The following is a 20,378-nucleotide window of genomic DNA, read 5'->3' on the forward strand; positions in this document are numbered from 1 at the left end:
CTCGGCCTAGCTAACTGGCAAACTGAGCTGTCAACTCAAGTTTCCTTTGGGTAAAATGAACAATTTCTCAGAGTGAGATGAATGGCTTCTGTTCAGGAACAAATACAATTAACAGGCTAATAAAGCATTGTGTCAGTCGCATGGCTTCTCGGTTCCGCATCGCTTCTCACCTACACAGTGGAACAGAGGATGGAAAGAAGCTGTCAGGATATAATAAAGTGCAGGACACTTGATATACTTGCACTCACTGGAGTCAAGCCTAAAGTCGACTCATCATTAATGGAACAGAACAAGCACCTTGCTTTAAAAGCCTTACAATCAATGACCATTTGCACATATTGAGCCACTTTAATCACGATTCCCAGAAGCAACAACGGGCCACACTTTATATCATTTTATTCCAGTTTCATTTCCCATTTACATACAAAGACAATAATGACAACTGATGTCATTTTTTTACACTCATACTAGTCCAGCTGTAAGTGTTGCCCACAGTCTCTCTACATTTAAATACCACACTCACACCTATGTACACATGTATAGATTACATCCTGTTTCCAGTGAGTTGTTAATAATAATAATAATAAAATAATAATAATAATAAACACCATGAATATTAGCTGCAATTCTCTTTGTGTCGTTCGTCAAGGTGTCAGCGTCAAATACCTCCTACATAGGAACATTCAATTTTGTGTGCGCACAGTTGCTCTGCAACACGACTTGAAACTAATAACACAGAATGCTCGTGTTAATATGAAAAACAACACACTTTCTGTACAAATGCAGGAAGGAAGACGTTAGATGTCTACTGGAGTCAATGGAGCTTATCCGAGCATTTTTCTTTTGTGGACCAGTGGAAATGTCAACACACAAGAGAAATGTCTACACAATAAAGGCAGAATGTCAAAAGGTTGTCGCACAAACAGAATGAGCGTACACACACACACACACACACACTCATACAGGTACATTCAAAAGTACTGGTATTCATATTCTGGCCAAATTTGGAGTTGAATGCGTTCTCTTTAATGTGTAAATAATTCAAAGAGTGGCAAAACACCAAGACATTGCGGTATATGGTATATATTACAATATTCAACATTTGTGGGTTTTTTTTCATTTGGAAAATGAGTCATATATATATATAGATGTTTCTGACGCACCTTTGCACCGCACATTTTAAAGAATCCTGGTAACTTCTAGCATAACCTACAGCATGTGAAAAGGAGTTGTTTTGTTTTTTAATTATTAGTGTGAATAGTGTGACCTTTTTTTTTTTGTAAAAACTGCACATTTTTACCACTTTCTTGTGTCATGGCCGTCTAAAAACATTCCCTATGCGCTGACCAAATAATAACAATGCACTTGAACTCAAAATGGGGCCAGTTATGAATCATTTTGGTTATATTTTTCCATTGTCAGGTTATGACAAACACACATATCCTAGCTGCTTTAATAAGGCAGATGACAGGTGAAACACACACAAATATTACTGTATATAAAGCCTCATCATTTGACATGAATGAGTAAGAGAAGGAGTGTTGCTGCTCACTTTTCGTTATAAGGCAGAGCGAGCGTGACATGACAGGTGATTGGTCGTTTTTTTTTTTCTCTCTCCCCAAAATGGGATGAGTGGGAAGCCTCCAGCTTGTTCGTAAAGTGGCACCATGAAGACATCCTTTGCTCTAAATGTATTTACAATTCTTCATGCACATTGAAGGCCTGCTGACTGCTTGAAGAGGAGGAGGAGGACATGAGTGGTGCACAACCTTCATCACGTGTGACGGCGCGGCAAGGAAAAGTGCATTTATTGTCAGGATGTCATTCAGTTGTGTTCTAGCTTCAAAAACACGCTGAATGTCATCACGATCACTTTGGAAGGGAAGCCGGGACGATGAACTCCTGCAGTTGTTGACCTCCCTGCAGTGACATTTCAGTCCACAATGAAGTGTACAAAGGTGACCGGGAAGGCTCCTCGTCTCATCGGATCTCCTTCAATGTGGCCCAGCTGGAAAGGAGGCCACAAGGAGAACATAAGCGCAAAACATTCCTCTATATGAGGGCAACTATTTTATGTCCTGAATTAGTACAGTGCACACCTATTGGAGACATTTTTATAGATCACCACCTCCTGCATATAACTGAATTTTGTTATCAATATTCATGATTAGATGCAGTTGAACCTACAAAGTTCAACACCCCCGAAGTTGTACAATTTGGAGCTCAAACTAATTTCACAAGAATAAAATACAGACAAAAATGTAGTGTCCGATCTAAAGGATTACAGTTGGTTTGCTTTTTCCTCGGCTTTATTGGGTGATGATAACACCAGAGAAGGGTTACAGTGATGTTCAAAGAGGAACAATTTGATGATAATGATAATGTGGGGTTTGAGTTTGAATTACAAATGTGGTCACGGGAATAAAAGAACTCATACATCAATGCACCACTGTATTTCCTATGGGGAAAAATAGGTTGAACTGTACAAGCAGCGTAATGAAACTGATTATACACTTTTGAGGTTTCACCGGACTTGAAAATGTCGACAAATGCTATTTCTTGCAATGTCGTCAAAAGTATTTGCCCCTTTATCTAGACTTGCACCACATTTAACACTTTTTCCCCCCTTGGGCTTCCTGTGGCTTCCTTTTTGTAACTTTCAAGGATCTTAGACACAGAAGGATTCAGCTTCTAAATCAAGCACACAATGTTACGCACTACACAAGAGGACTTGCTAGAAGGGCTTTGGATGAACATGTCTGGTGCCTATTGTTAAGGACCGTTTTTTTCGGACTTTAAGTTGCACTTTTCTTCGTAGTTTGGCTAGCCCTGCGCCTTAGAATCAGGTGTGACTTGTATGCATTGAAATTAGACCTCAGACTGGCACCAAAAATCCCCATTCTTGAATCATGCTCACTTTCTTTTAGGGGTTGGCTCATACTTTTGGCGCAATGCCACCGGTAATACACCAAAAGTATTTGCCAGCCGCCAAACGAAAGTAGAAGAAGAAATTAGAATAAGAAGAGGAAGTAGTAGTAGTAGTAGTCATGTCAACTAACGGGTGACATATCGCTAGTTCAGCATGCAGCTTCTGCCACCACAAGTATTTAATATTTACAGCGCTAAAGGCGCAATAACCGACCAGGATTCTACCTTTGGCCACAATGCGACATTTTTAACTAAAAAGAAAAACTTTTCGGCAGTTAGAAATGAAGCAAACAACCGGAACTTGTTCGCTGCCGTCAACAAGGGGTGCGTTCGGAAACTCACTCTGACGCCCTTACACCACTCAGAGAGAGTGTGTGTGTGTGTTCGTAGAGGCAGAGCGCGCTCCCCTCCCGTAGACTTTCCTAATTAAGCCAATGTTGTTTACCAATCAGCAGCACATGCTTGAACTGTTTTCATCCGTACTGGCTGAGGCACTGGGCTCCAGCACTCCTTTTTGGGGGCACTCTGAATAACCGAATGACACATTTGAACAACGTTCTGAGTTTCCGTATGGCGCTCGGAGTGTGTTGCCGAACTCACCCACGATTAAGTGTGCACACATTAATGAATGTTGTTTTTTGGTAAGGGTTTGTTCAATGTTGCACACAGTTGCAAAGACATTCACCAGGCATTTCCAAACAGTTTTAATGGTTTCAAAACAGTTTTTCTTGTTGCCATAAAACTGTGAGCAGGTACAAAATTTCAAGAAAAACGATTTGAGACCATAAAATTGTTGGCGAACGTCTTGAACCTTGAACGAACCCTGTCGAAAAAAACACATCCGCTAGGTGCGTGCACTAGGTGCCGCTCAGTGAGAATGGGAGTTTTTGGATGCGAGTCTGAGCTCTACTGTTCTTGGTCTCTGTTTTTGTTGAATAACCCAAAATGTGACCCATGTTAATTTCTTCTTCATGACGGATTTTTTTCATTCGTGCCACCTAAACTCCGAAATGACGTAAGTCCGAAAAATACGGTATACGTTTCATATTGGTGGATGGCAAGGAGATTCATTACTTCACAGGTCACAAAACGGCGAATTGACTAAGATGTGGACAACAAGATTGCCCGGCCATTACCTTGACAGTGAAGACAACATTGAAAAGCTCCATTTAGTCATTTCTATACCTGAAAATGACAAAGCTAGAACATGGTTGTGCACTGGCGAAGAAAACATAGCGGCACTAACAATGCTAAATGCTGGGAGAGGATGTTGGAGACCTTTTGGGGGGGGGGGGGGGGGGGGGGGGACAGTGAGGACGGCCAAATTCAGAGGCTGCAGCTGGTTCACTTTCACACAAGGGGCTCCGCAGAGGAAGCGAGAGTGGGGGTAAAGGAGGGTGAGGAAGGGGTTTTTGTGTGTGCGTGTGTGAGACACGGTTCAAGATGAGCTCATAGCTTTTTGCTAGCGCTACCATGGTTACCGTGGAAATGAGACCAGGGATCGTCTTGAGGGTACGTTTACATGACGATTACCGTATTTTCACAAATTGCGGCCTCGACTATAATAGATGCAGAGTATGAATTAATTGAACACATACTTTGTAAATACCTCAATCAAATAGATGCTTCCTTTTTCCCACATTCGTAAAACAGAAAATAGGTAGTAAGCGTTGATAGACACACACACAGACATTCACGGCAAGCATTAAATGCTGAGCCCATTTGAACGCTGTTTTCAAATCTGTTTTCAAATATTTGTGTATTCAGTCTAGATTTGCCCTGCATTGTTCATAAGGCACATTTCCGATTTTTTTCTTCAAATATGCGTGTTGCTAGTTTTGAAAGGCACAAACAAATATTCATATTCATACATTGGGATACTGACCCACCACTCCTGGTCCTCCTCCCCATCCACCACAATGACCTCGCCCTCCGAGAAGGTCAGTTCGTCTGGGTTGTCCGCCATACAGTTGTACATGGCCTTCACTCTCTTCGGCCTGTGCTTCTGAGAAGTGGATGATACAGTATAACGTAGTGAGACATTGATGCAAACTAGTGAAAAAGAAAATGTGGGGGGGGGGCTCTAAAGAGGGATTAACTCACAGTGTATGCCTTCCTGGAGTGGTGGGCTGGAGGCTGAGCGTGACCTATGGAGTTCTGGGGGCATCCTGGCACTTCCTTAGCTGGACCGGGAAGAGGAAATGATATCACAAAGACAACAAGGTTTGCACACGTCCACGGCACAAACGATCAAGTCCTCGGATAGAGAAACAACTGACGTGTAGCTTTTTAATCGGACTGCATAGTTATCAAGTCCCCCTGCAGACGCAAGGCTTTCTTTTTTTAAATTTTTTTTTCAGTTTACTCACTTGGCCGCTCGATGGACGCTGTTCGATTTAGCGGTGTTCGGTTGAAACTTTTATCATTGCTGGAAAACAGAAGGAAAACAAGAGATTCACTGACGGAATGCAGTACAGGAAGTGGAAAGGCTACTAGGCGAGAGGTCATCTTGTTACTTTTACAATGGCGAGACACTTCATTAGACACACCTGCAATACAAGAGCTGACAATGCAGACAACTAACTCACTAACCAATCATATAACATTAATAGTAATCCCGCTACCATGTTAACTACAATGGCTTGCGCAATCAACTAACCAACAACAACGCCAAAAAACACCAATATTTGTGACAACGTACAAAACATGCATTTACTGTATTGTCATCCAGTCCAGCTAACTACCTAAACTACTACTGTACCGACCTAACTACCATAACCAACAAACTGCAAAGTTTTAGGACAATGTTATTTTTACACAATCCTAACTTCCCAAACTACTGTAAATACTGTACTGCAATAAAAAAACTAAATACAGTTTATTGATTTTATTTTCTCAGCCCTTGGGATTTTTTTCCTCTTGCACAATTTTTTGCTTTGTTTCACTCAAATGACTCTTCTTTATCATGGCACGTATCAATCAACAAATAAATATGCAGAATTGAAAATAGTAACTGCGGTGATCATATCCATTTTATTCCACTCGAAGCTAAAGTAGCCTGTGGTTGGTGAGTGTGATTGCAATAAGTCAGTTACGGAGACAATCATTTGTGGCATGATGTCACCTTTAATTGACGTCTCCATGAAACGACGACATCGACGAGTGAGCATCTTATTTCTTGAACATTTGAGGAAGGTGGTGGTTGCAAATAAATAAACGAGATTTGCCATCATTTCACATCATGCTTTTTAGTAACCTCCATTTTTTACACTGTCAGAGAGGTATTTGTTTAACAATATAGTTTGCAGTTGTAGTTTGTATTGGTGGAAAACTGCTCTATATCATATCAAGAGATGTACCGAATGTTGTGGCTAGTGAATGTACATGACAAGACAATGAGAAAACACAATAATTTCATATTCCATGTTCTTATGTCCTCACCCTGCCGGTGACTTTTGTTGACTGCTTCTAGATCCAGCAGGTCCTTGACCCGACTTGGAGTGTAAACTCTGCGTGTCAATCTTTCCTGCAGGAGAAGGACCCAAACCTGTGGCGCATTAGTGACACCTCCTTTATTTCACATATCTTGACACACCCAAACTCTGGCAAATCATACTATGATTCGAATATTTTTTTAAAATATATTTTTAAAAATCTAATACTAGCCAACTTGTGTCAAGCTTACCTGCTGTAGAGGTGAGCCGAATAGGTGGTGCGGGGGGGTGCATGTTGGGGGGGTCCGAAGACGATCGTTGGCGACCATCCAGGTCGAAGGAAGCGGGCTTCCAGCCGCTGGACGACGAGGGCTGGCTCGTCCCGCCGAGGCCTGCTAACTGGACTGTGAGTGAGGGAGAAGAGGAGGCTCGTTAAAAGAGGGACGAGAAAATCTGATAATACGTGACTGAAATTGAGAGGGACATTCGTCGGGGGGGAGGGAAGGTGAGGAATGGTGCGGCTGGGAGACGAGGCGCGCCTTGGCGGACCTCCAGACGACCACTAACGTTATTAAAGAGGGCCTGAGATGGCCATGTCACAGTGCGGTTGGCCAGTGGAGCTATGCTGCGTTGTTTTAGTAGCACATACACAATCCCCGAGACTTTCCTTTAAGAAATTAAATTGGCTTGATGCAGAAGTTATACAGCGTCCAAATACAGACGTGATGTCAGTCGTTTTTAACAAGAGGCCAAAAGCATTACAGTTAACCAATTTTATCAATCTGCAATACAGAGAGGCCATATATATTTTTCTTTAGCTTTACTCTTCCCACACATTTTAACTTACGTTTTTTTTAAACACATTGAACATTTATATGAACACGAATAAATGCAGCATAGGCATAAAACGTAAAGAAAATACTGGCTCTAGTGTAGCGTCTGTGCACATGCATGTGCCTTTAAGAGGCGGTGCCTGGTGGGGTGGCGTGACATCATCACGTCGGCATGTGAGTGTTTTTGTGAGAGCTGTGGCTGACAGCAACTTCTGCGTGAGTGTGCTTATTGGGTTTTCCTGTTCGACTCGCGTGTAATTAAGTAAATTAAAAGTGCAAAAAAATAAAATGTAAAGAAGATTGTTTGAAAAAAACAAAAACAAAAGCAATATAGCGGAGAACACTGTACCCAGGTTCCTTGGGGGTAGTGGTGGGGCAGAGGTGGTGGCGGGCAGACCGTGCTGAGGAGGGTTGTTGTTGACGATGGTGCCGTAGGTCTCGTTGTTGACCAAATTTGGCAGATAGGAGCGCTGCTTGTCCTTGGCCAGGCCCGAGGTGTCGCGGCCATGGAGGTGGGAGTTGGTGCTCGGTGTGTAACAGCTGACCGGACGCTCGTCTCTGCGGTGTGGGCTGGGCTGTAAAGCGCACAGAGGAGGATGGAGGTCTTAACTCAGTGCTACACAGGCATGTACGCTTTGTGTCATACTTAAAGATCAAAGTGCTTCAATCAAGTGGAAATATTGCCACCTTCTCGTCCAGATCCTCATCACTCTCATCCAAGTCTTCATGCTGCAGGCACCATTCATACTCCACGTGGACGTGCGCGTTGAATTTCCCTGCCAGCGCTTGGTTCAACTGAAGACAGAGGAAATGAACGAGCATGTTGCGAGTGACCTGTGAGCGTCTGCAGTCAAAAGCAGTGAGCTCACCAGCTCTTCACACTGGAGGTGTTTAAGCCTGCGAGCAATGTCCAGCGGCGTCTCGCCGGCCTCGTTAGCTGAAAGGAGACACCGGAGAAACGCGGAGTCAATAACGGAGCAAACATTCGACCCCGCTTTCCTTCCCCTCACTGACACGAGATGTTTCCCACACTGAGTCGTCTGCCTCTCTGTCGACATTATCAGTGTGCTTTGTTGACGACAGGCCACAGCAGAGGAAAGGTTAGTGTTGTGAGAAAGTAGTCGCCATGGAGCCGAACCTCTTGGGAACTAAACCTCACATATGTGTGTTTGTGTCAGAGAAAATCATCGTGCGCAAGCATGATGTCCATATACAGGCTTCTCATGTCAGGAGATGATTTCTGCGACAGTAAATTTTGTTGATGTGTCTTCATGTACTTTTTTTTTAATATAAGCTGTTCCGAAATGAATAATGCTATTGCATTGTAATTTCCTTCATAGGGCAATGTGCGCCGAAACCACAATCTGCTCAACTGTCAATAAAATATCACTGCTACAACCTGAGAAATTGATTCTACATCCTTAGGCCTAGATATCTCAACATGTTTAAGCTGTGAAAATATATCCGCTTAAAGCCACCGGTGGCTGGAATATATCCCACAGGGTCATTGCATAGGTTTCACACCATGACGAGAGGCACTAAAGCTCGTGAGCTAATAGGCTTGGGCCTTGTAGATAGTAACTCATAAATGTGCCGGATACCGGCTGATACAAACAATGGTGCTCAAGTTCATATATTGTGGGGAGTGCGGGGACTCATGCCGGACTCCCAAGTGTGTCACTGGTCGCCATTTTAGCCGCGCTACAAAAATCAGGGAAATGAAATGATGAAAAATTGTTTAACTTTATATCCCCACAATTCAATACTACATAGCTCTCAGTCTTTGTGCATGTTTTCAGCAATTACCTTTAAACATAATCTATTTAGAAACAAATCTCTGAATTAACTATTTAGGATCTAAGTCCACAAAGAACCATGTGATTCATGTCAGACAATTAGCGACTATTCAAACAAAAGTGAAAATAAAAAAGTTGAGATTAAATATAACTAAAGGAAAATATATTATACTGGTGTAACCATTGTGATCACTATTATATTATTGTATTTTAACTATACATTATACTATAAAAATATGGATTATTTTTTACATTTTTAATTAAATCAAACAGTATAGTTAAAAAAACTAATAATTTAATAAATCAATCTAATTAAACAAATATACCATAATTGAATAAAATAATATGAAACACTGAAATTGTTTATGTCAATAAATACAAGCCTTCTCAAAAATGCTTTTGCTGCATAAGGCGTGGTTGTAAATTTCAGCTTCATTTGTCCAAAAACATTTTTGGTCAACTGAAGAACACTGCATGAAAGATGCAGATAATAAGAATGCTCACATGCAAATACACCACATAACCTCTATGTTAGTAAAACATGCTCACCGGACACTTATAAGACCCAACACGAGCAGTATCAGAAACTGCACTGCCATTGTTTTGAAAGTTTTGAGGGTTTTGTTTTTACCAAAAGAAAGCTCACGCTCTCAGTATGCTGCAGTACAGCTCTCCATTACTGAACTCCTCCCATCGTTATCATTTTAAATACTTTACCGAGTGTACATAAAAACAGAGAAAAGAACATCTGCTTACCAATGTCTATAGAGGCTTTCCCCCTCAACAGCAGCTTCAGGCACTCACTGTTGTCAGTCAGACAGCAGTAATGCAGCGCCGTGCTGCCTTTCACCGTCTGCTTATCCAAATTTAAACTGCAAACAAAGAAAAAAAAAAACAAGAATAACAGCAGTTGTTGTGATGAAGTAAAATACAACATTTTGTACCCATAATCAGGTTTAGAGACAGCTCCGGCTAAGTCAACATTAGATAGATGGCACCTTTTAAATGTCACATGGATAAATGGACTATAATAACAGATCACCGTTTAATAGGCTAGCCAAATGAGCCGTCTTCTAGCTGATTTTCACTTGTGTGGTTTTTGTTCACCTGTTCTGGGTGAGGAAGTCGACGATGTGAAGAGAGGTCCTGTCCACCAGCCTGACAGCCAGATGGAGGGCAGTCTCTCCTTGCTCCTAAGGGATAAAATACATTAGCATTAAAGCTATTGGACCTTTCAGAGTAGACAAAGCAACAGAGCGTGACATAAATCAAGTCAAAAAAAAGATCAGGTTTCAAAGTCACTCGTAAAAGATGCCGGAAGGCCACAACATTACTGTAATGGTACATCGTTCCCCTACGATATCGCCGTGCACCTACTGCGGCCCTGCAGCATCACAATTGTTTTTAATGGAACATATGTTCTGGTAAAATGGCGGGAATCCCAATACGGGTAAGTTTGGAATGTATCCCCGCAATAAATGTAGATTTACTGTATTACCTTTGTGAAGGCAGAATTTCTGACAGAGCTTGACCTGTACCTAATGTTGTGGCCCGTGGGTGTAAAGAGGGGTACTGACATGTCCGTTGGCTAGCGGTATGGGTTCCATCAACTCCACTCCCTCAGCGTAGACCTGAATGAGGGAGACAATGTCACGAGCTTTGACAGCGTCACACAGCGTATGGAGCCGCGAAGCAGAGTCGGGACATTTCTTCCTGGCGAAGCGCTTCTCGGTGTACTTGGCAATGATGAAGTCTTTCCTCGCCTGCCTGATGGAAGGTGCAGAGTGTCAGCTCATCAGCGTTGTCATTCACGTGTGTAATGATGGCGGCGATGAGTGGGGAGGAGAGCACTTACATGTCACTGGCAGGGTTGGGTTTCACTGCGTTTTCAGCACTTAAACCCGCTTCCATGATTTCATTGAAGCCTGCATTCCCCACATTCTTGGCCAGCTGTGGAACGTGGAGTAGTTAGGCACCGCATTGAACAGCATGGCATTGATTCGACACTTAAATCAGGAGCGCAACAGACAGCCTAAACAATACCCTGCTTTTAACAACAAGGGGTCATTTGATCTAGCACGCAGCCACAGGCAGTGATTCTAAGTCAAACAGATTGTAAGCCTTCCAAAAAAATGCAAGCTATTCAAAGTATGACAACCTCTTCTCCTGCTTTCATCCTGTCATGATATTCCAGAATTATGGATGCAAAAACTGATGCCAACAGTAGCCTACCAAGAGCTCGGAGGTGCTGAGTACATCCAGAGTGAGCGACTGGATCCTTGAGTAGTGGACTCCTAGCTCCCTGTGGATGCCGGAACATTCGATACATGTGAGGATGCCCAAGTTGGTGGACAGCCACGTCGGGTCTGGAAAAAGAATAAGAAAATTGCACATTGGATTGCATTTCCTCAAATAGTTTATGGCGCACTTACCAAGGTGTGAAAACGATCTCTCCGATTCAAGCATGGCAATTTACCGAAGATTATAAATGACTTGAAACGACTGCACTATTAAATATCTTACGTTAAGTGGAGATGACACTTGTAACAGCAAGCGTTCTAGTAGCTTATCACATGATGATTGATTGAGTGATTGCTCCGCAACGTTCCAGGGTTAGAGTTAGTTCCGCTCAGTATGCCTTGTTTCTTATCTACATTTCTCGATAATATTCTTTTTTATTTTTTGTAAAACTCTTTTTATTCTATTTAAGCAATTTCAGGAAAAAAAAACTTTAAATGCAACAAATATAACAGGGCTTTTGATAATGTAAATGCCCAGTGGGCAGACCATGTGGCAGCCAAGCCGTATTTAGCTTACGGCCGGTTTGATATTATTCAAAACAAATGTGCCATATGTACATATCCAGGCCTCCCACCATCCACCGTTTGTGGAAATATAAGCCTCTTTCACTCGGCGTTCCCAGTAAATTAGCACATGAGAGTCGTAATAGTAGGATTTATTTGTCCACTTCAGACAGTGGTGATGTCACCGCTGGAACAACTATTGCTTTCGACACAAAGGTGCGTGGAAAGTGTCTCTCGTGTCTTAAACATCCCACTGTGGTCACGGCCTGCTGCTCTTTTATACCTCTGACATGATGTCCGAAGATGACAAATTCAGGGTCCACTACAACACAGCCCGATTCCATCCTGTTTTGGGCTATTAAACACAGGACAGGGAGCTGGGAAAAAGCTGAGAAAATACCAACTTAGATGGCCAGAGGGAAAGGCTATAGTATATCAGAAACTCACACACACTTTTTAATGTAATGACCTTGGAATAATCCGTTTTTGCAGTATATGCATCAACTGTGATATGTCCTTGTAGAAGTTTAACAGCTGCCTGGGGACTTTTTAGTCCAAACTGGCTTTATATGACTGCTGGAAGGACACATGGTCAAATTTACTGGGGGGATTTGAATATTTTCTTTTTCAAAATAATAGCCTATATTAGATGCTGTCAATCATTTCCTACTGTCACCACTTACTGGGCGCTCCGCAATCGCAGCACACGTCGTTCCCTGTCATTCTCTTAACTTCGGCCAGGATGGCCTTGGTCAACTCTTGCACGATGTTGTTCTCGCCGACATGCTGGTCGCCTTTGAAGGCCTGGTTCAGAGCCTCTTCCTTGCTGTTCTGGAGCACTGAGATCCAGCTGCGGGGAGGAGCAGGAGTGAAGAGACACACGGGAAGTGATGAGGAGGAGGAAAAAGTAGGTGGCAATGAACAAAGGGAGGAGTGAAAGTGGGGTAAATAGTCTCTGGGTGGAAGGATAAAAATAAGGTAAAGTGTCAGGCTGTGTTAGAAAGGAAGTATGTGAAGTGGAAAATTGCTAAAGGGAGTAAACAGGATGAACTTGGCCGAAAAGAGTGAAGACTCTTAAGGAAGAAGACAGAACGGGCTCTTACATTTGGCAGTCCTGGTCGTCTTCGGCCTGAAAGTGGTACGTTCTGTCATCTAAAAGGAAGGGAAAAAAGTTCAACGGGGAATTCTTCATTGAGTTGCTTTGGCAAAATTTTAAAATTGAAATCAAAATTGTTAAATCCTTGTCTGATGTTCTTCTTCTGAAAGCTTCATCAAGGATCAATTTATGTTATCTAGGCTTGATTATAAGCATATAGAATTGTTTTTTTCTGTGAATGAGTATTACGGTTGCACTGAAAATACAAACTTGCTTTATTAATATTACAGACATTTTTTTACAACACTAAAAATAATTTATCCAGGTAACATTACGGCCCTTCGTGATCCTTCAGTCCACTCTGTCCTCAGCGTTGCCTCGGCAGCAATGCTATGTACTGTATTTACCGTTCTTTTAAACTGCACCTACACTAACCCACAGAGAGGTGAGAAGATAACGTCCTTGCTGGAGGTAAAAATGAAAACAACCCCATCCTGCTTTCTACCCAGCAGCGACCTTCTACTTCCTTTGAGCAGCAGGTTGAGGGCAGGAAGGAAAAATGGGGGATGGCGACAGTCGGGAAGAAAAAGTAAAAAGGAGGGCTGAGCTTACGGGATATGAGGTCAAAGCTCTTCTTCTCGTCTGGATTGTGCTTCACCTGACAGGTGAGCAGATTGAGTTTGGCTGGCGGTCTGTTCGCCTGCAGGACGGACAATAGAAGGGAATGTGGGGTTGACAACATCATATATTTGCAGGGCACAAAATAAATCTGTTTCAATTGACAACAAACTTCATCAGAACTGAGTTATAACCTATGAATGTTGTTTGGATAGGAAGTGGTGGTTTTCTTACGGTGCTGTGCGGGATGGTGAGGTATCCGTTCTTTGCTGTGCATTTCCTCTTCTGCCATACTTTCCTCAACCTGCACCACAAGTTTATCAGCAGAGGCATGGAGACGTAGATAAGACGTTACATTGGATAGTTCGTATGATCACCTTTACAAATGCGTGGTAGGTACTAGTTTTATAGCAACGCAAACTACAACCACATATTCTTACATGAATATCACTCTAAACGCGTCAACAAGAACAGGGCAGAGTTTTTTGTACGTTTCAATAACCCACCCATCACTTCTCTTGTAAAGATAGCCACTGCGCTCAGTGCCGTGCTCTTTGTTGCCTTGCGGCTGATGTAAACTGTAGGTGGTGCTCTGCCGCGCCTGGGATTCCTGAAAAAAACATACACAAAGAAAATACTGTAGCAGGAGCTTTTATGCATCAATAATCAATATCAATATTGACGGGCGGATGATGCCGCTGTAGTGCCTACTCAAAAATAAAGCATGTAGTACTGTCTGGAAAATGTAAACTTCTCAAGGCCAGTGATGACACTAATAGAATTGTATTGATATTGATTTCTTTTCAGCAGACATGCATACAGCCAACAGGATCACAACTGTAGCATTTCTTTTGAAAAAAAAAAAAAAATCAAATAAAATCACAAAAACCCTCTAAAAAAACAGTACATTGCAACAAATTAAAGTCAAACACGCAAAAATGGTATTGTGCACAAAGTAGTGGAACTGCTACCACAATTACAACAGGGAAAAAAAATACGTAAATGTGGTTGTTTTAATCCACTTACTCTTCTAGACTTGTTTCAGAAATTGTGGAGGCAGAAAGAGAGAGAGGAGAAAACTTCAGATAAGAACAAGGTGTAATTTGTAACAATTTAAAAACTTCTTTGTGCATACTAAGTATTAACCCAATGAGTACGTGTGCGTGCATATCGTGGAACCTCAAAAGTGGAATACCCCAGGGGTTGCACAATTTTTAATTAGCCCACAGGGAACAACAAATTCACACTAAACTTTAGGAAAAAAATGTACAGTTCCAAAAGTGATGAATTTTAGCGCATATTATGACCAACAAAATACATCTTAAGTGTTGTGTGTTACCTCCTTCTGCTCCACTTGTAGTGCCGTCTTAAGAACATCCCGTAACTGGGTCAGCTGCTTCCGCTCCTCATCTTGCACTTGTTTTATCTGGTGATGACATATACAAAATGCAGGAAAGAGCAAAGAATGGAGGTTCAACAAGTGTAAAGAAGATAACCCTTACTGTGTGTAGATCTGTGGCCAGTTTTTCAATGGAAGGTTTCAGGTTGTCCACAGCTTTGAGACCGTCCTGGAAAAAACTGGACAAGAACAATCAGGTTCAAGGTTATTGTGCTTGACAAAAACGAACACAATAACTAAAGATAAAATTGAAAAAAACTAAAATTGTAAGAATTAAAAAAACTAAAACTAAAAACTAAACTAAAACAAAGAATTTTTAAAAACTAAACTAAATCTAATAAATTTCATAAAACGGCTCTGAAAACTAATTAATTATTACATTTCAAAGACTAACTACTGTATAATGAAAATTTCAAAACAATTACAACCCTAGTCAGGTTTTAACGAGACCAAGAAAGTCATGTTGAGCAAAAACCAGTGAATATATTCCTATGAACATTTGTGAAGAGGATTGCATGAATCTAAATAGTTCTTACTTGCACTGTGCATGGAAGTATTTGATGAGGTTCTGCAACAGGTCCACTCCCTTCTTGATTTTGATCTCGTTGACTTTGAGCAGGTACTATGAACATTGTCAAGATGGACTCGCTTAGTAGACAAAGGTTCAGCCAGAGGGAACATTTTTCTTCTAAATACATGTTCACCCCCCTTTTCATCTTGTTCGCTTGAAAGTGAAAATGTTATCTTTCATGTTCATGAAAGTAAATCTTAAATCAAAACGGCTCAGACTTTACATTCATAAAGCATGTCAAGTGTGCGTCTGTAATCCAAAGAATACACGTTCTGGATTGAAATATTTGTCAAGCAATGACATTTGTAATCTTTCTGGTGAAAGTGTTATTTTTCTAAACAGCTATTACTTATGTTTGGCACTTTCTTGGCCATTTTTTTAAATTGGTAAAATAGTGAAAACATGACAGTCAAACAGACCTGAAGAGGCACAATACAGAATGATACCAAAATATGCCACTGAAGTTGTACAAAGCAGTTTGAAACACATTCATGCATCCAATCTTACAAATGCTGGCTTTCGCATGTATCTTATCTTTAACATAGATTGTTTATAAGAAAACATCGCCAGTACGATGATGCCGACATTTCTACAGTATTTCCATCATTTTCTGTAAAAAGAATTGTTTCAAATCCGACAAATTTAAGGTTGAAAAAGTCCAGAATGGATTGCGTTCAACCTGAGAAGTTTCAAAATAGCAGCAATCTAGTGAAACTTGCCTACCATTGCTAATTAAACTAACCTCACACATCTGCAGCTGAAAGAATCTCCTCTCCTTCTCCATCTCCTCGGCAATTTCCGCCCCGCTAATCTCTGTCCTGATCATGCCGTGCTGCCTTGCGTGCTCCTTCTTCTCCTTCTCTATCTTGGTGCTGGCAAGGGAGAAACATGGCACGAGTGAACTTGAGGCGCTGCAACTCCGACGGTGAAAACAACTACAGTCAACAGTGGTCTTTGTGAAAAAAAAATAAAATAACTCACTCTTTTTAGATAACTATTGAATTTCAAAGCAAACAAATGAATTAGGATCCATACTTTGTACTTTGACAAAGTATCTTGCCAATAGCTGGATGTGATTTTACACAAAGACCAACAATGGTGCATACTCATGCAGGCAATGAGAGAAACGTACTAAACCACACATTAGAGGCGTGGCTCCATTTCCATGCAACAACTGATATTCGTTGGCCTATAAAGTATTGCAAAAAGGATGCAGCTTTTGGACTACAGAACTCAGAAATATTGCAGCATGTCAGATTGGTGCTAACGTAGATATGATATGAAATCACTACTTTTCAGCTTCAGTCTGCAAATTAGCTCAGCGCAGTCAAGTGGGGGCCATTGCGAGAACATAAGCATTAAAAAAATAAGAGTAAAAAAAAAAAAAAGGGCGTGTATTTTAAACAGCCTTAAAAAAAAAAAAAAAAAAAGGGGGTGTATTTTTAACAGCCTGTAAAAGTCAGCATGTTTGTGTCAGGTTAGCAGCTGGCTGCTGAAAGGCTAATTATTAGCCAGTCCGCGCAGTGAGTGCCTGGATGTCCATTGGGCTGTAGCAGTTGGTGTATGAATGTGCTTATTACACGCCTATTCTATCACCATTTGTTGAATAATGTGATTGACAATGCACCAGTGATTGTGTCTATCCTTGGCCACTTGTTGGGGAATTACGATACGGCTACATTAAATTAGCTAGCATTGATACCTTGTGTTGCGATCGTTGACGTGCTGTTGTAGTCTGTTGGTTCTGCTTTGCGGTAGAGACACTGCCTTTGTTTTGAATTGTAAAATGACGCTTATTGAAATCATTCAATGAATCAGCCCTAAAGCAGGGACAATTGCGTACATGTATGTATCGTCATATGATCTTAACAGTCATAACAGGCCTGTACAATCTGGCCCGCAATGAAAATGAATTTGACACCATTGTGTTTTCGAGTTTAAATTTAATGCTGACCTTGCCATTTCTTTGATGTGAACGTGCCAAACTGTGTCAGCACATGTGTCCTCAGCTATGACCGGGTTTTACAGAGTCGTCATGGCTGTCGCTAATCAAAAGACACATGTTTGCCATGCTGCTTGGCCACAAGCCAAGACGATGGTTGTTCAACGGACGACGGAGCGGGGAATGAATTCACTTCCTTCGCCGTCAGTTCAGGAAGTGTTTCCGTTAACATCTGTATCCATTGAAAATTAATCGTACGAGAATGCCTTTGTAGTGCAACTATCCAGATTTTGGTAAGGAAATACAAAATGAATCACAATCCCTGAACAAACAGTATCAAAAGTGACATGACGCTCCATATTGGAAATTCAAATGCACCAGATCGCAAGTGCTTTTGCCGGATTTATCCCTTCAGGCACAAAATTTGACCTTACTGATGGTAGTTTAATGCCATGCAGCACCAGGCCGAATGTTTGATGTTGGCACCAAGACTGAAGTGTCTAGTTTGGAAAGAGGATGTATTACCCTTTCAGTAAAGAATGTCCTTTGCAGCTTGTAAGATATATATAAAAAGCTATAAACATCATATTTTTTTGGTGCATGCACAACCACAAGGATGCAGGCTTCTCAGTGAGGAGGAGGCATGACGGCGGCGGTTATTTACAATATTGTGTAATAAGTGAGACAAAATCACAAGATGATGTTAAAGCAGGGGAGAGTGGTTAGTCAAGAAAACAAAAGGTACTGTACATTTCAAAATGAACAATTCAAATTGGCCGAAACAGCCGTCTTACACTTTAGTTTCGTAGTCCTTCCAGGCTTTGTCAAAAGGTTTTTTCAGATCCTGTGCGGAAAAAGGGAAAAAGGTGGAACATGACATTTATGGAGACTTAAAACTGAATCCAGAGCAGAATGTTGATGTGGATGCAAGCCAATCTCAGCCTACTCTGTGAAAGGCTTCTTTTTAGGCTTCTTTCAAAACAACTTGTGTCCGGGAGTATATTCAAGTTGCGTGCAGAACTCAAGTATGGCACATCATGCACTTCCCTACTTCCGGAAATACGCCGTAGCAAACCTACTGTGTAGTGGTTTGCTGGCATGCTTTTATTTTGAAGGCCGGGAAGTGTGAAGGAGGGGAGTGTGGAAAATAAGTACCGGTAACTTGTTGAATGCTTGCAGACTTGTCATCTGTTGGACCCAAATAATTATACAATACGACAAAACCAACCCCGTGGCTCGCAATGGAAGTAAGTACGCGCAGCTGGGTTGTTGTGTTTTTCACAACTTAATAACTTGGAGAAGTCTCGGAGCTCAGCTTCTTTTTATTGCGTGAACAGCATTCATTCACAGACGAGTTGAATCACTGATAACACTTGAAATTATATCACTCCGCGCATGTCGCGGTGCACTGACGAAATCACAGGGCGAATAACTACGCCTGGAAAAGTAGGTCCATACACTACATGGATAAGTACATGAGTAAGACGCGTGTTTGAAGCGTGTCCACAGCGGGTTTGAATAGTAAGTTAGCCAGCTAATTGTCTTTAAATAAACCTCTTCCGTTAGCATCTCTCCCGCGGGAGCATCATGCACGTTTTTCTTTTTTGGGGGGTTTGGTGGTCGGAACAGGGCGGGGGCCGACAATGTTTATGAATATGGCCGGGGGGTCGCAGCCGGAAGGGTACCCAGGTCAAGGGTGGAGGGTCGCGGCCGGACGGGCAAAAAAGGGGTCAAGTGCCCACCTCTGAACTTTGGTATTGTATTCATCACACAAAAATAGCAGGTATGAACTTTTGCTCTATTCACTGGTATTAAATTAAAAATCAAGGGGTGTATCATCACTGATCTGCAAATGAAGTAGACTATATTATAATAAAAAAAAGTAAAGACAAAGTAACCATGGCTATACAGCAAAACTAATACAGGAATGCAAGTATCCACCAGGTGGAATGGCAACACGCCGAGAGCGTCAATACTGACTAATGAGCAAAGTCAATGTGAATGTGACGTTGAGAATCAACAAAAACTGAATCCCCTTCCACATAGATGCAGCCCACAGCTGTCTCAGCAGGGCACAGGGAGGCCAGGCGGCTCCATGTGATTGTTTGGAGGACATTTAATTCCCCGGGTCACGCCTACGACAGGCAACGCTGATTTCTCATTGTCAAGGGTGAGCTTTAACCGACAGCTCGAACAAAACTTTTGATTAAACAGCATCCCCGCTGTTGTGGTGCTAATTAAACACAGACCAGGTCCAATGCAAATGAGTATCACACAATCCCACAGTAAACAGATTCAGAAAAGAGTCTGAATTATGAGGCTACCAAAGGGTTTTGTGCATATAAAATAGATTTGATTTTTTCTGTAAAATAATATGAAGCAAACAACATTGGGCTAGACAGCCAGCTTGAGGTTGGAGTGCCATTGTTGGAGTTCCACAGGGAGCAGCGATTCCACTACTGATGTTTGCTTAAGCTGCGGAGGAGTGGCATGCTCAACTTCTCAAATCCCGGGATCAGGTTTGGTCCACTGAACCAAATCCAAGAGCACTCTGCCACTCATGGAACAGTTCAAGGGTAGAAGACATCAGAGTGAGGAGTAGAAAGAAAAAGCCTGGAAACCAAAGTTCAGAGCACGCAGGAAGCGTCTAAAACAAACTGGAAGAGGGTAGAAGGAAGAGGGAAGGAAACGTCAACGCCTGAGGACGAGAAAAACAGTAATTGCTAAAAATATCACACTAGGTTATGGCTGGGCAAGGAATGGCAGAATAGGCCAAGACACAGGGCACAATACTCCCTGTGGGAGAAGCTAGAACATCGTGTCATGCCCTTAAAAATTGCTTCCATTAGCAAATCTACCACCTCCTACCAGCAATATTGGCTGCTCTCACACTTTCCTCAGTCATGTTCCCACTTCCATGCTGACTGGGCAGCGAAGACCAGGTTTTGTACTAAGGA

General features: G+C 41.9%; 1 protein-coding gene across 4 annotated transcripts in view; it reads right to left on the reverse strand.

Annotated features, from left to right (window-relative positions):
- Positions 1 to 379: 379 nt before the first annotated feature.
- Positions 380 to 20,378, reverse strand: part of asap2a (ArfGAP with SH3 domain, ankyrin repeat and PH domain 2a) — a 51,321-nt gene continuing 31,322 nt past the window's right edge. For 2 of the 4 annotated variants that reach the window (XM_086049403.1, XM_086049405.1), the window contains 24 exons: positions 18,216 to 18,265; positions 16,222 to 16,351; positions 15,445 to 15,530; positions 15,012 to 15,087; positions 14,849 to 14,935; positions 14,016 to 14,119; positions 13,744 to 13,813; positions 13,504 to 13,591; positions 12,899 to 12,947; positions 12,479 to 12,645; positions 11,224 to 11,357; positions 10,847 to 10,941; positions 10,569 to 10,758; positions 10,099 to 10,184; positions 9,748 to 9,863; positions 8,065 to 8,132; positions 7,883 to 7,990; positions 7,545 to 7,770; positions 6,614 to 6,766; positions 6,370 to 6,475; positions 5,298 to 5,356; positions 5,032 to 5,111; positions 4,814 to 4,933; positions 380 to 2,008 (listed from right to left, as the gene is read on the reverse strand). In XM_086049403.1, coding sequence (XP_085905529.1) covers positions 1,934 to 2,008; positions 4,814 to 4,933; positions 5,032 to 5,111; positions 5,298 to 5,356; positions 6,370 to 6,475; positions 6,614 to 6,766; positions 7,545 to 7,770; positions 7,883 to 7,990; positions 8,065 to 8,132; positions 9,748 to 9,863; positions 10,099 to 10,184; positions 10,569 to 10,758; positions 10,847 to 10,941; positions 11,224 to 11,357; positions 12,479 to 12,645; positions 12,899 to 12,947; positions 13,504 to 13,591; positions 13,744 to 13,813; positions 14,016 to 14,119; positions 14,849 to 14,935; positions 15,012 to 15,087; positions 15,445 to 15,530; positions 16,222 to 16,351; positions 18,216 to 18,265 — 2,523 coding nt within the window. In that variant the 3' untranslated portion in view covers positions 380 to 1,933. Of the gene's footprint in view, positions 2,009 to 4,813; positions 4,934 to 5,031; positions 5,112 to 5,297; positions 5,357 to 6,369; positions 6,476 to 6,613; positions 6,767 to 7,544; positions 7,771 to 7,882; positions 7,991 to 8,064; positions 8,133 to 9,747; positions 9,864 to 10,098; positions 10,185 to 10,568; positions 10,759 to 10,846; positions 10,942 to 11,223; positions 11,358 to 12,478; positions 12,646 to 12,898; positions 12,948 to 13,503; positions 13,592 to 13,743; positions 13,814 to 14,015; positions 14,120 to 14,848; positions 14,936 to 15,011; positions 15,088 to 15,444; positions 15,531 to 16,221; positions 16,352 to 17,946; positions 18,170 to 18,215; positions 18,266 to 20,378 lie in introns of those variants that run through there. The other 2 variants (XM_086049404.1, XM_086049407.1) reach the window with 2 other exon arrangements.

The sequence above is a fragment of the Filicampus tigris genome, chromosome 13 (genome assembly GCF_054856515.1).
Source record: "Filicampus tigris isolate MCC_2025a chromosome 13, RoL_Ftig_1.0, whole genome shotgun sequence".
In the NCBI taxonomy this organism is placed as follows: domain Eukaryota; kingdom Metazoa; phylum Chordata; class Actinopteri; order Syngnathiformes; family Syngnathidae; genus Filicampus; species Filicampus tigris.